The sequence below is a fragment of the Chiloscyllium plagiosum genome, chromosome 40, assembly GCF_004010195.1.
Source record: "Chiloscyllium plagiosum isolate BGI_BamShark_2017 chromosome 40, ASM401019v2, whole genome shotgun sequence".
NCBI lineage: Eukaryota > Metazoa > Chordata > Chondrichthyes > Orectolobiformes > Hemiscylliidae > Chiloscyllium > Chiloscyllium plagiosum.
The window spans coordinates 14,603,086-14,615,141 of NC_057749.1; the positions used below are offsets into that span (position 1 = coordinate 14,603,086).

The following is a 12,056-nucleotide window of genomic DNA, read 5'->3' on the forward strand; positions in this document are numbered from 1 at the left end:
CCCCACCCTCCTCCCTGACCTATCACCTTCATCCCCACCCCCACTCACCTATTGTACTCTATGCTACTTTCTCCCCACCCCCACTCTACTCCAGCAGTCCTTTTAGCCTGGCCTGGCAGAGTCTAATGACTAAAACTGTTTGGTGAAGAGAGATTGAGAGAGGGAGTGCCATTTTGCTACAAGAGAACATTATAGACCGAATCTTTTCAAGGAGAGAAGAGGAAGAGGAACAACTACATCAACAACAGCTCAGGATCTTTGTTTGAAAAACTCTAGAGTGCTGGTACTCAGGAGCCCATTATTATACAGATCAGGCACAGGACTAGGGTGGCAGTGGGTGATATGTGCATTTGTAAGCCAGTTAACCCAATCCAGGACCAGGTCTCCATAGAGTTAGGTATTTGTGTTGAACCCAAATTAAAATGCTGGACATAAAAGGTGCCCAGTTCTGGACGAGGGAAACCAGATGGGGAGCCACTCCAGTCACTCAGTCACAACTGCCACCACCATTAGCCTGGGGTCAACTGGTGGCCTGACTTGATTTAGTAAAATGACACTTACATTTTGATTTTCGTCATCATTTTTCATGTGATCTGCAATGAATTTCACCCCATCGAGAGCGTCCTGCAGTTCAGGTGGGAGCTTTGTGGAAGTTCTCAGCCTTAAATCTTGGTGGCAGCCATCAGATGCTTCCATGAAGTTGAAGTCATAAACTTTGGTCGAAGTGGGATTTATAAAGAAAGCAAAGTTCTTGTTGCTCTCTTCTGGACTTGCATGGGCATTGCAGAGATTGCTCTTCCTGCGTTGGTGTGATTTTTGTTTAGTCCAATTGTTTTGAGGTCTCTTTATGAACAGGAGGGACGGCAACCTATTCAGGAAAATGTTCTTCACCCATTGGGGCATGGTGTGCGTGCTGGGAGAGCGGTGGTGAATGTTGAGGACACAGACACTGGTCACTATAGAGAATGTTACCAGCACCATGGTGAACATCAGATACTTCCCAATCAATGGAACATCCAAGGAGGTTGGTGGGACAATCTTGGAAATCAACAGGAGGAACACTGTCAATGCAAGTAGAACAGAGATACATAGCGTCATCTTCTCACCACAGTCTGATGGAAGGTAAAACACCAGAATGGCGAGTGAGGTTATGAGAATACATGGGATAATGAGGTTAACAGTATAGAAGAGGGGCTTCCTTCTAATAATGAAGTCATACGTCACATCGACATAGGTTGGGTCCAGTGGATTTGTGTTTCTCCTCCCTGGGAGCATCACTATGTCCCACTCGCCGCTGGGCGTGAAGTCATCCATGCTTGCACCATCAGTTTTGGGGATCAGGTCGATTTCCGTGTGGTCATAAGTCCAGGACCTGAATTTCATGGAGCAGTTCTGCTGGTCAAAGGGGAAATGTTTCACTTCGATCTTGCAGGCACTCTTATAGATGGCAGGTGGCAGCCAGTAGATACTTCCATTGTAGGAAATAATGGCATTAGTGTAGACAGAGACTTCATAGGTCCCATCAGCACTACAATGACAAATGTTTGTGGAGATTTAAAAAAAAGTAAGTGATAAACAAGGTATAGAGCATAAGGCTGGTGGAGAAAAGCAAAGACATGTTGAAATTGCATGATACTAAATGCCTTGACATGAAATTCCTCCATTTGCTGTTCAAAAGAGACATTTTCAGTATATTTTACTGGCTTAACATTCTTAAAGCAGGAGATTTCAGAATTTTGTGTGAACTATTAATATAATGACTGAATATTTCAGAGCACAGTTGAATCACGTTGCATGGAATACCCGCATTTACTATTCACTTCACGTGTTCATGAATTAACGTTAAGTTAATAAGGGGGCTTGGAAAAAATGCACACAAAAATACAGGCTGATACCTTGTGATGTTGAGCTGATAGACTGCTGCACTGTAGAGTGCTTGCATTTTGGATGGGCTGTTGATCTGAGGTCCTGTCCACCGTAGAATCATAGAACCCCTACACTTTGAAAACAGGCCATACGGCCCATTGAGTCCACGCCAACCCTCCAAAAAACATTTCACCCAGACCCATCAACCCTGCATTTCCCATGGCTAATCCATCTAGCCTGCACTATGGGCAATTTATTTTAGCCAATCCACCTAACCTGCACAAATTAGGATTATGGGAGGAAACTGGAGCACGTGGAAGAAACCCACACAGACATGGGGAGAATTGGAATTGAACCCAGGCCCCTGGTGCTATGAGAGAGCCGGGCTAACCAATGGGCCACTGTATTGCCTGTGTCCTTGGCACATTGCTATGTGAATAGTTAAGGCATTTGATGGTTTTGGTCAAGCAAGGAAAGGAGACTCTGTCCTGGCTTGAATAGAGACACAATACGATCCAGATCGAGCCCTGGTCTCTAGCTCTGGGCTCACCATTGAGCCACCATGCCTCCCTCTCAAGTAAATGGTAACATAATGCTCTTTCAAATGAGATTGTGGGGGTTCTTGCTTATTTTCTCTCTGATTTTGCCCACTTCTGTGCAGACCCATGAGGTTCACGCATGGCAGTGGCTTCTGGAAGTGAAGTCAATATGGGCATACACAAACCCTCTGAGCAACTGCACGGCCACACAGCTTAGAGGTGACATTGGCTGTCACTGGTATTATCCTCCAACCAACACTACAAAAGCAGATATCAATTGTGGGAGCTTGCTTCTCACAAATTGACATTTTCTACAACAGTGACTACACTTCAAAAGCCTTTCATTGGTCATAAAGAGCTATGGGGACATTCTGATTTCACCAAAGGAGCTCGAGAAGTGCTTTTATTTTTCTGTGTTTGGAATTCAAACTTACTTGTTGTACAACACAATGTCTGGGAGCCAAAGCTGCTTGGCATTTATCCGTAGCTTACGAATCCCTTCGAACTGCTCCGGGTCCCAGCGCAGTCGATAGTCATTCCATTCCTGTATTGGAGCACACAAGAAGAAGTGACCCTGTCTCCATGCTCAGAGTGGGCATTCCCGCATTTCAAAGATAAACATGGAGAGGTACTGACCTGCTTTAACCAGACGTTTGTTGTCATGATCTGTTCACGTTCATTCTAAACAGAAAGAAGGTTGAGGGCGGGGAATTGGGGGACACAGAGTTGACATAAATGATATTTGTAAATGTCATTGATTGGTTTCACACATGCCTATACCTCTCAAATGCCTGTATATGCATTTGTATACTGTCCCAGGTTTTTTAATTATACTTCTTAAAATTTGTCCAAGGGATGTGGGCTTTGCTGGCTGGGCCAGCGCTTTTTGCCCATCCCTAAATACCCTTGAGAAGGTGGTGGTGAGCTGCCTTCTTGAACTATGTGGGGTAGGTAGACCCACAATGCTGTCAGGGAAGGAGTTTCAGGATTTAACCCAGCCACAGTGAAGGAACGGCAATATATTTCCAAATCTAGATGGCTTGGAGAGGAATTTGTAACCAACGGTGTTCTCATGTATCTGTTGGCATATTGTAACATGCACTGTTGCCATGTCAACGCTTGTATAAAATGACAACACTAGTCTGCATTAGGCCATGTCACCCGAGAACGAATATCTCATGGCCCCTGTATAGAATACCAGTGTCACCGAGGACAGTAATGTGCAGACCCAGGAGTGATCTATTGGCTGCTGCCTCTCGTTTGATTAAATTCTCAGCTGATACTCACACTCCGGGCTGCTACTGGAGGAGCACGTGTGTGAAGGATCACAGAATTGGCTGTGGGAATATAAACTAGCTTGGAGCAAACCTTTTGGAGAGGAAAGGAGTTCACTTGTGGAGGAAGAAACAAAGCTGATCCCTTGACACTGCAATAAATCATCCTCACCCACCATTTGTGGTCAGGAATGGGACTCCCGGAAGGTATGTTGCCTCCCTGGTACCAGGGTCCGGGATGCCCCGATTGGGTTTACAAGATTCTTAAAGCGGAGGGTCAGCAGCTGGAAATCGTGGTATATATTGGCACCAATGGCATAGCCAGGAAAGGGATTAAGGATCTGAAAATGACTATAGAGAGCTAGGTTCGAAGCCAAAGAGCAGGATTAGTAGAGTAATGATCTCAGGCTTGCTACCAGTGCCACAGAATAGTGAGGTGAGGAACAGTCAGAGAGTGTAGCTTAACACATGGCTGTGCAGCTGGTGCAGGAGAGAGGGCTTCAGATACTTAGGTCATTCGGATGCCTTCTGGGGAAGGTGGGACCTGTACATGAAGGATGGGTTGCACCTGAACTGGAGGGGCACAAATGTCTTGGGCGGGAGATTTGCTCGTGTTGTTCGGGAGTATTTAAACTAATTTGGCAGGGGGGGTGGGAACCAGAGTTACACATCTGGTCAATGTATCAATTATGATCAATATACGTCATAACCCTGAGACCTTCTGATCTGTTTTTATTTAACTCAATCCCCCATCAGCAGCAATGCCTGACAATGCTAAGCCCTGGGATTTCCACCCGAGATCTCTCCACCCTGTTCCTCCTTGAAAACATTAATGTCCTTGGACTGATCACCAATTCTAATCCCACATTTTGAGGCATTAGGCCAAATTTTGTTAAATGCAGTGGGATATTTTGCTGTCAAGGGCTCTATACAAATGTAATTTTTCATACAGCACGGAAGCAGACACTTGAAGCATTGGTAATACATCCTCAACCCCTGTTAACGTACCACATTGATGAGCTGTGCCAGTGAGACCTGAAAGACAATAGAGACCAGCTCAGAGTTGTTGACTGCTGGTCGGATCAGTTTATTGTACCTCTCTGGATCCAGAAGGTAATTCATTAGCCTCTCCTCGACCTCTGCACTGTGGCTTCCTGCAGAAAAGTAATGGGCACATTAAATCCAGCCCTACACCACTCCAAGGTTTCTAAACCTCTTCATTCCCCCCTTCTCTTTCAAGTCCTTCCCAGGCACAAGCTATTCCCTGGTGAGGACAGCTAGAGAATTTGCTGCTGCCCTCTGCCTCTAATGATTTTGAGCTGACTGTTTAGGAAGCAAAAAGTTAACTGAGTTGATTTGACTCTGGGAGATGAGCAAATTGTTTCAATGGTGTTGAGGCGCCTAGTGTTAATCTTGTGAAGTTCCTAAGGTCACCTGGACCATCTCTGACACCTCTCTCCCCTTCCTGGACCTCTCCATCTCCATCAAATCCGGCGGACATTTTTTACAAACCCACCGACTCCCACAGCTACCTGGATTACATCTCTTCCCACCCTACCTCCTGCAAAAATGCCATCCCATATTCCCAATTCCTCCTCCTCTGCCGTATGTGCTCCCAGAAGGACCAGTTCCATCACAGAACACACCAGATGGCCTCCTTCTTTAAAGACCGCAATTTCCCTTCCCACGTGGTTAAAGATGCCCTCCAATGCATCTCATCCACATCCCGCCCCTCCGCCCTCAAACCCCACCATCCAACCGCAACAAGGACAGAACCCCCTTGGTCCTCACCTTCCATCCTACCAACCTTCACATAAACAGTATCATCCACCAACATTTCCGCCATCTCCAAACAGACCCCACCACCAGGGATATATTTTCCTTCCCAACCCTTTCCGCTTTCCACAAAGACCGTTCCCTCCATGACTACCTGGTCAGGTCCACGCCCCACCTACAACCCTCCTGGCACCTTCCCCTGCCACCGCAGGAATTGCAAAACCTGCGCCCACACCTCCTCCCTCCCCTCCACCCAATGCCCCAAAGGAGCATTCCACATCTACCAAAGTTTCACCTGCACATCCACCAATATCATTTATTGCATCTGTTGCTCCCGATGCAGTCTCCTTTACGTTGGGGAGACTGGATGCCTTCTCGCAGAGCGCTTTAGGGAACATTTCCGGGACACGTGCACCAATCAACCCCATCGCCCCGTGGCCCAACATTTCAACTCCCCCTCCCGCTCTGCCGAGGACATGCAGATCCTGGGCCTCCTCCACCACGATTCCTTCACTACCCGATGCTTGGAAGAAGAACATCTCATCTTTTGCCTTGGAACACTTCAACCCCAGGGCATCAATGTGGACTTTACCAGTTTCCTCATTTCCCTTTCCCCCACCTTACCCCAGTTCCAACCTTCCAGCTTAGGACCATCCTCGTGACCTGTCCTACCTGCCTATCTTCTTTCCCACCTATCCATTCATTCCTGATGAAGGGTTTTTGCCCGAAACGTCAATTTTCCTGCTTCTCGGATGCTGTGCTTTTCCAGCACCACACTAATCTAAGCTCTGATCTCTAGCATCTGCAATCTTCACTTTTGCAAAGTTCCTAAGTTGTCAATTTTGATTGGAACTATTTGTGGGGTTTTCTAAATTAACTGCCCCACAAGTCGAATTAGCCTGTGTTTTGCACCTCTGGTATTTTTGTAACTAAAGAAAATATTATTTTTGAAATTATGTGTTCTGTATTTCATGGAATCAAAGAATTGTTGTAAGCACAGAAGCTAGCCATTTGGACCATTATGGCTATGTTGGCTCTGTGGAAGGAGTTTAACCAGGCTCCAGTACCTCCATCTTTCCCTGTGGCTCTGCAATTATTTACATTCAGGGGCTTATCCAATCTCCTCTTGAAAGCCCTGGTTGAATCTGCCTCCACCACACTCTCATTCCAAATCCATCCACTCACTGCATAACAAAAGATGATTTAGTCTCGCCTTTGATTCTTTCGCCAATCACTTTGATTCTTTACTCTGATGCCAATAGCAAAGTCAATCTTTATCAATCGATCTAGGATCCCCAGGAGTTTGAAATTTGTGTGGAATCTCTTCTCATTATCCACGCAGTCTTATTCATTCAAGGTATGTGGGCATCTCTGGCTCAGCAAACATTTATTACCTGTCCCTAATTGCCAATTAAGGTGGTGGTGAGCGACCTTCTTGGATCACTGCAGACCCATTGTAACATAGTTCCCAAGTCAGTATGGTGAGTGGCTTGGAGAGGAACTTTCAGGTGACAGTTTTCCCATGTATATGCTGTCCTTATCCTTCTAATTATAAAATCATGGAATACCTACAGTGTGGAAGTTTGCCATTCAGCCCATCAAGTCTGCATCGACCGTCTGAAGAACACCCTACCCTATTCCTTTAACCTTACATCTCCCATTGCTAACCTGACAATCACCACACTTCAGGGGAGAGAAGAGGTTGAGAAGGTGAAAACTACATGGTAACCTCAGCTGGTGCTTTATTTGAACCCATTCTTGCTGCCGTCACTGGAACACAAGCTAACTGTCTGGCCAACTGAGCTAACCAACCTCTAATGTTGAGAAGGTGAGTGGAGCACTACTTTGAGTTGTACTCTGAGGGAGAATACTGTCACTACAGAAGTTCTAAAACACAGCAGAAAGTCTGTCCATCACGGCTGGACTGGATATCGAGTCCATGGTGGAGGTTTATAGCAGTCATTTTTGGGGAGGCAATGGCCAATGGGATTATTGCTAGACTGTTAATCCAGACACCCAGGTAATGTTCTAGGGATCTGGGCTCGAATCCCACCATGGCAGGTGGTGGAATTTACATTCAATAAATACCTGGAACTATGAGTCTGATGATGTCCATAAATCCATTGTCGATCGTCAGAAAACCCCATCTGGTTCCCACATGAAAAGAAACTGCCATCCTTACCTGGTCTGGCCTATACGTGACTCCAGGCCCACAGCAATTTGGTTGACTCTTAACGTAGGGGTGGGCAATAAATGTGGACCTAGATGCTTGCCTAGCAAGCAATGCCCTCAGCCCATGAATAAAATATTGTTCTTGCTTGCTATAAACAAAGCTCCAGGTACGATGCCATAAGCATTAAACATAGCAAACTGGCACTTCCTGCAGCATCTGTCGAAACCGCTTTGTCTCTGCTGGAGTGAGAGGGCAGGGCAGCAGGATAAAGGTGGGACAAAGATTGTGACTCCATGTAGGAAGAAGGACAAACACAAGGATTGCAACAACAATCGAGGCACATCCTTGCCAAGCATTGTGGCTAAAGTATTTTCTTGTGCTGTGATTGTCAGACTATGGATCCTGGCTGAACACATCTGCCCCAAATCCCAAACAAAAAAACTCAGCAATCCTGACAACCTCTGTGAAGAGAAGGCAGTGTTAACATTTCAGGTTGAGAGACTCTTTTCTCAGCACTGATTGTAGGCTGGTAGATATACTAAAGATGGGGTGTATGGTGGGGTGGGGTTTGGGGGAAGTGGGAGGAATAAACAATAGGTGAATTGCAAGTGAAAGTGCCCACTGCGGTGGTTAACAAGGCCCCCAGTCATGCCCGACCCATTTCCCGTACTTTAGCCCTTACCCCTTCTCTTCCCTCCCATACAGGTCCACCTCAACCTTACCTACCATCCCACATCCAAAGGAACATTAGCCACCATTTCTGTTCCTAGCTACAATCAGTGCTGAAGAAGGGTGACTGGACCCAAAACATTAACTCTGCTTTCTCTCCAAAGATACTGCCAGACCTGCTAAGTTCCTCCAGCGCTCTGTTTTTGTTTCTGACTTCTAGCATCTTTGGGTTCTTTTCTACCCCAAATCTCAATCTGGTTCCAGAACTCGAGCATCTACAATTCACATGATCTCCCCAGCCTGACAGCTGTAAGAGAATTGCCACAGTATTTAAATGTATATATTTTATATAGATACAGCCCTCATTGATCTCACCAAGGCACTTGAGCATGTGAGCTATTTAAGCTGATGGAGAAAATTGGCCACCAGTCCAAGCTGCTGAATGTGATTTCCTCTTTTTATGACAACATGATGGGTAAGGTTAACCATGACTGGGCAACATTGGAACCCTTTGAGATCTCCATTGGCATCAAACATTTCTGGCATTGACACACTTTGGCACATTCCCCTTTTTGCTGCTGTCATGTGCCCTCATGTCATTGGCAGAGGGTATCTGCCTACAGTCCAGACTTGTAAAAAGCTTATTGGATCTCAGGTGTACAAGAACAATGACAAGAGTACACCAAGACCACTTCAGGTAATTTCTCTATTCTGATGATGGTGTATTAACATTCCACAGTGAGGAATATCTGCAGCAGCAATCGACTGACCCTTTCACCTGGAAAGAGGTTGGTTTGACTGTCAGCATCAGGAAGAAATGTCTGGTCCAGGATATTGCCATACTGCTGTATGTCAGCATTGACAAATTGACACCGGAGGCTGTTGATAGCTTCACATATCAAGGCTCCACGATCACCAATAATCTGTCACTTGATGCTGATATCATTGCAAAAGGTACAGCTGATACATTCAGTCTGTAGAAAACAGAACTTCAAATTGTGTGTCAACCAAGCCTGCATCCTCAGTGCATTCCTGTACAGGGGTGAGGCCTTGACAGTACATGCGTGGCAGGAAAAATGCCTCAACAGTGTCAACCTTCACTGTCTCAGACAGCTTGCAAGATAAGATCACCTATTGAGAGGGGATCTGAAGAACACTCATTCAATCAGCACACACTCATCACGAAGCCAATGATATCTGAGATGGCTCGACCACATTCATCAAATAGATGACAGCCCTTTACTCAAAGCTCTTTAGGACGGAAAACATAAACAGCAATTGCTGGAGAGACTCAGCATAATCTGTGGAGAGAAAGTAGAGTTAAATTTTCTTCAGAAGAAGGGTCACTGGACTCAAAGGTTAACTCTGGTTCTCTCCAACGATGCTGTCAGACCTGAGTTTCTTCAGCATTTGGTATTTTCTTCAGATCTGCAGTATCTGTAGTTCTTCTATTTATCATCTGGACAGTGATTGGCCACTGAATCACAACCAGTCATAGTCTAGTTAGATATTGTTCTTAGGGCTAAATAGGTGAAAGGGTTTGGGGAGAAATTGGGAACAGGGAACTGGGTTGGATGGTCAGCCATGATCCTATTGGTGCAGCAGGCTTGAAGGGTTAAATGGCCCACTTCTGCTCCTATTTTCTTAGTTTCTGTTTCTATGACTTATTTGGTGTCTATATCTCTGCTGCAACAGTACCTTTTCAGTGAAATATGAAGAGAGCAGATAATGATACTGACAACTTGGAGACATTAGCTAATAGTGATGAGTTTTGTTTGGAAGGACTCTGGGAGAGATGAGGAGAAATGAAAAGCTCAGCTGGCCCAGAGTAATAAGCAGTCAGTCACACTACAGGCAGTTCAGCATAGCCAATCCACCGAACCTGCATATCTTTGGACTGTGGACCACAGGAAACCTGCACAGACCTGGAGAGAACACACAAGCTCCACACAGTCACCCAAGAGTGGAATTGAACCCAGGTCCCTGGCACTGTGAGGTAGCAATGCTAACCACTGAGCCCCCATGCTACTCCAGTATGCTAAAGGTTTATTCATCCTGTTGACTGTAAATGTTAATGCAGTCATTTTGGAGAGAGAGTTGAGTTAAATGGGAATGTGGTTTGTAATGTGCAATACTAAACTGACTTAGTTCCCAGAAAAGGAAACATGGGATTCTACATTTTTAATTCTCCCTCACATACAACTCACAAACAAGTAAGCATACAAGCATCCTTTTGCTGAATACAATCCTATTTTCTTGGTTTCAATTACCTCTGATCAAGGTCAACATTTAATCAATCAAGTGACCTGGTGTCAAAGTTCAAACCAAGCATTCACATCCACTCAGGGTAATGTAATTGTATCAAAACATATTAGAGAGGCAATTGTAATTGCAGTCTCCTGATTGTGTATGGGGGATGGGGAACGACTGAGATTTCCAGAGACCTGAGTTAATGATGGATGCAACACAAGAGATGTGACTTCATTGACCTGGTATAATTCATCCCAAGGTTTGCTGTTGACTATGTTATTTGCTCTCTCCCCACATTATATCACAGAAACTGACAGAAACTAATCCAATGTATTTCATTTCCAAAACCCTTCAAGGCAATGCACGGTATACCAATTCTCCTTCCCACTTGACAAGGAGGGTCGACATTTTAGGCCTGTGGATATCCTGGCAAACATTCCTCATTTTCTCACCCCTTCTTTCTGTTCTCCCACTCACTCTACAGCTGCACACTTCCGAATGTCCAACATCGACTCTTCAAGTTATTACCTCGCCCTTCCTGTACCGAGCACACGTTCAGTTCTCTCAGTATTGAAAAAGCGCAAATGAAAAAGAAACAGATGCTTCATAGTCAAACCTAAACCGCTGGGCTGCAGTCACACACACTCCTGTTACAATAGCATTTCAACATACAATGTCTGCGGGACTAATAAATCCGATGCAGCTTGGCTTATTAACGGAAGCCTGCCCAGTTACACATTTTGCACCGCTTCAGTCTAACTTCTGTTAGAAAGGAGGGATAAATCGTGCACTTACTTGTTGCAATAGTTAGTAGGCACAGGTAGAGCATTGAACCCATCTCCGCTGCAGACGTCCAACACTGCTCTGGACGGGACTTCCAATCATGAATTTTTTTTTGCGGGAGGATAAGTGTTTAAATAGTTAACAATCTCTGGTCAGATCAAAGGAGCCGGCAGAAAATGATTTAGAGGAGGTTAGATTCTAGGGGAGTAGGGCGTTTGATCTCGCCAATGCTTGGGAGCTGTCCGTGGTTCTGAATAAGATTTCTGGTCGAGAAAGGGACAGGCTGGAAAGTGGAGGAGGAAAGGCGTCACTCAACCGCAGGCTGCGGTACTGTGTTCATAGCATCACAGCCAGGCAGGATACATGGGTGATACAGGAGCTCAACGCAAGTTCTGCTTCTGAGTTAATAAATATTGCCGGTCCATATCAGGTCACAGATCCCATCTTGTTAGGTCCCAAACTCTTGTACATTGTCCAATAGCTGATCTGCAACAATGGTTCTGTATATGCGTTCTGTATGAGTATTCATACTTATGGAGCTAGTTTATAAAATCGTAAAGATGAAAGGAGACCATTTGACCCATTGCTCAGATGCCAGCGCTTTGATTGTCCTTTGTCCCACTCCACCATCACCCCGCCGTTCTCCCATACAATATTTCCTCTTCAAAATCAGTGTCTATAAATCAGGCGAGCATCAACACATCTTTAGGACATGACCCCATCCAT

The 12,056-nt window shown here is 45.3% G+C and overlaps 1 protein-coding gene across 3 annotated transcripts in view; it reads right to left on the reverse strand.

Annotated features, from left to right (window-relative positions):
* LOC122542549 (neuronal acetylcholine receptor subunit beta-4-like) overlaps positions 1–11,779 on the reverse strand; it is an 18,733-nt gene extending 6,954 nt beyond the window's left edge. The window contains exons 1-5 of one of the 3 annotated variants that reach the window (XM_043680416.1): positions 11,343–11,779; positions 4,688–4,833; positions 3,042–3,086; positions 2,840–2,949; positions 562–1,528 (exon numbers count right to left, since the gene is read on the reverse strand). In XM_043680416.1, coding sequence (XP_043536351.1) covers positions 562–1,528; positions 2,840–2,949; positions 3,042–3,086; positions 4,688–4,833; positions 11,343–11,385 — 1,311 coding nt within the window. In that variant the 5' untranslated portion in view covers positions 11,386–11,779. The remainder of the gene's footprint in view (positions 1–561; positions 1,529–2,839; positions 2,950–3,041; positions 3,087–4,687; positions 4,834–11,342) is intronic. The other 2 variants (XM_043680418.1, XM_043680417.1) reach the window with 2 other exon arrangements.
* Positions 11,780–12,056: the final 277 nt, after the last annotated feature.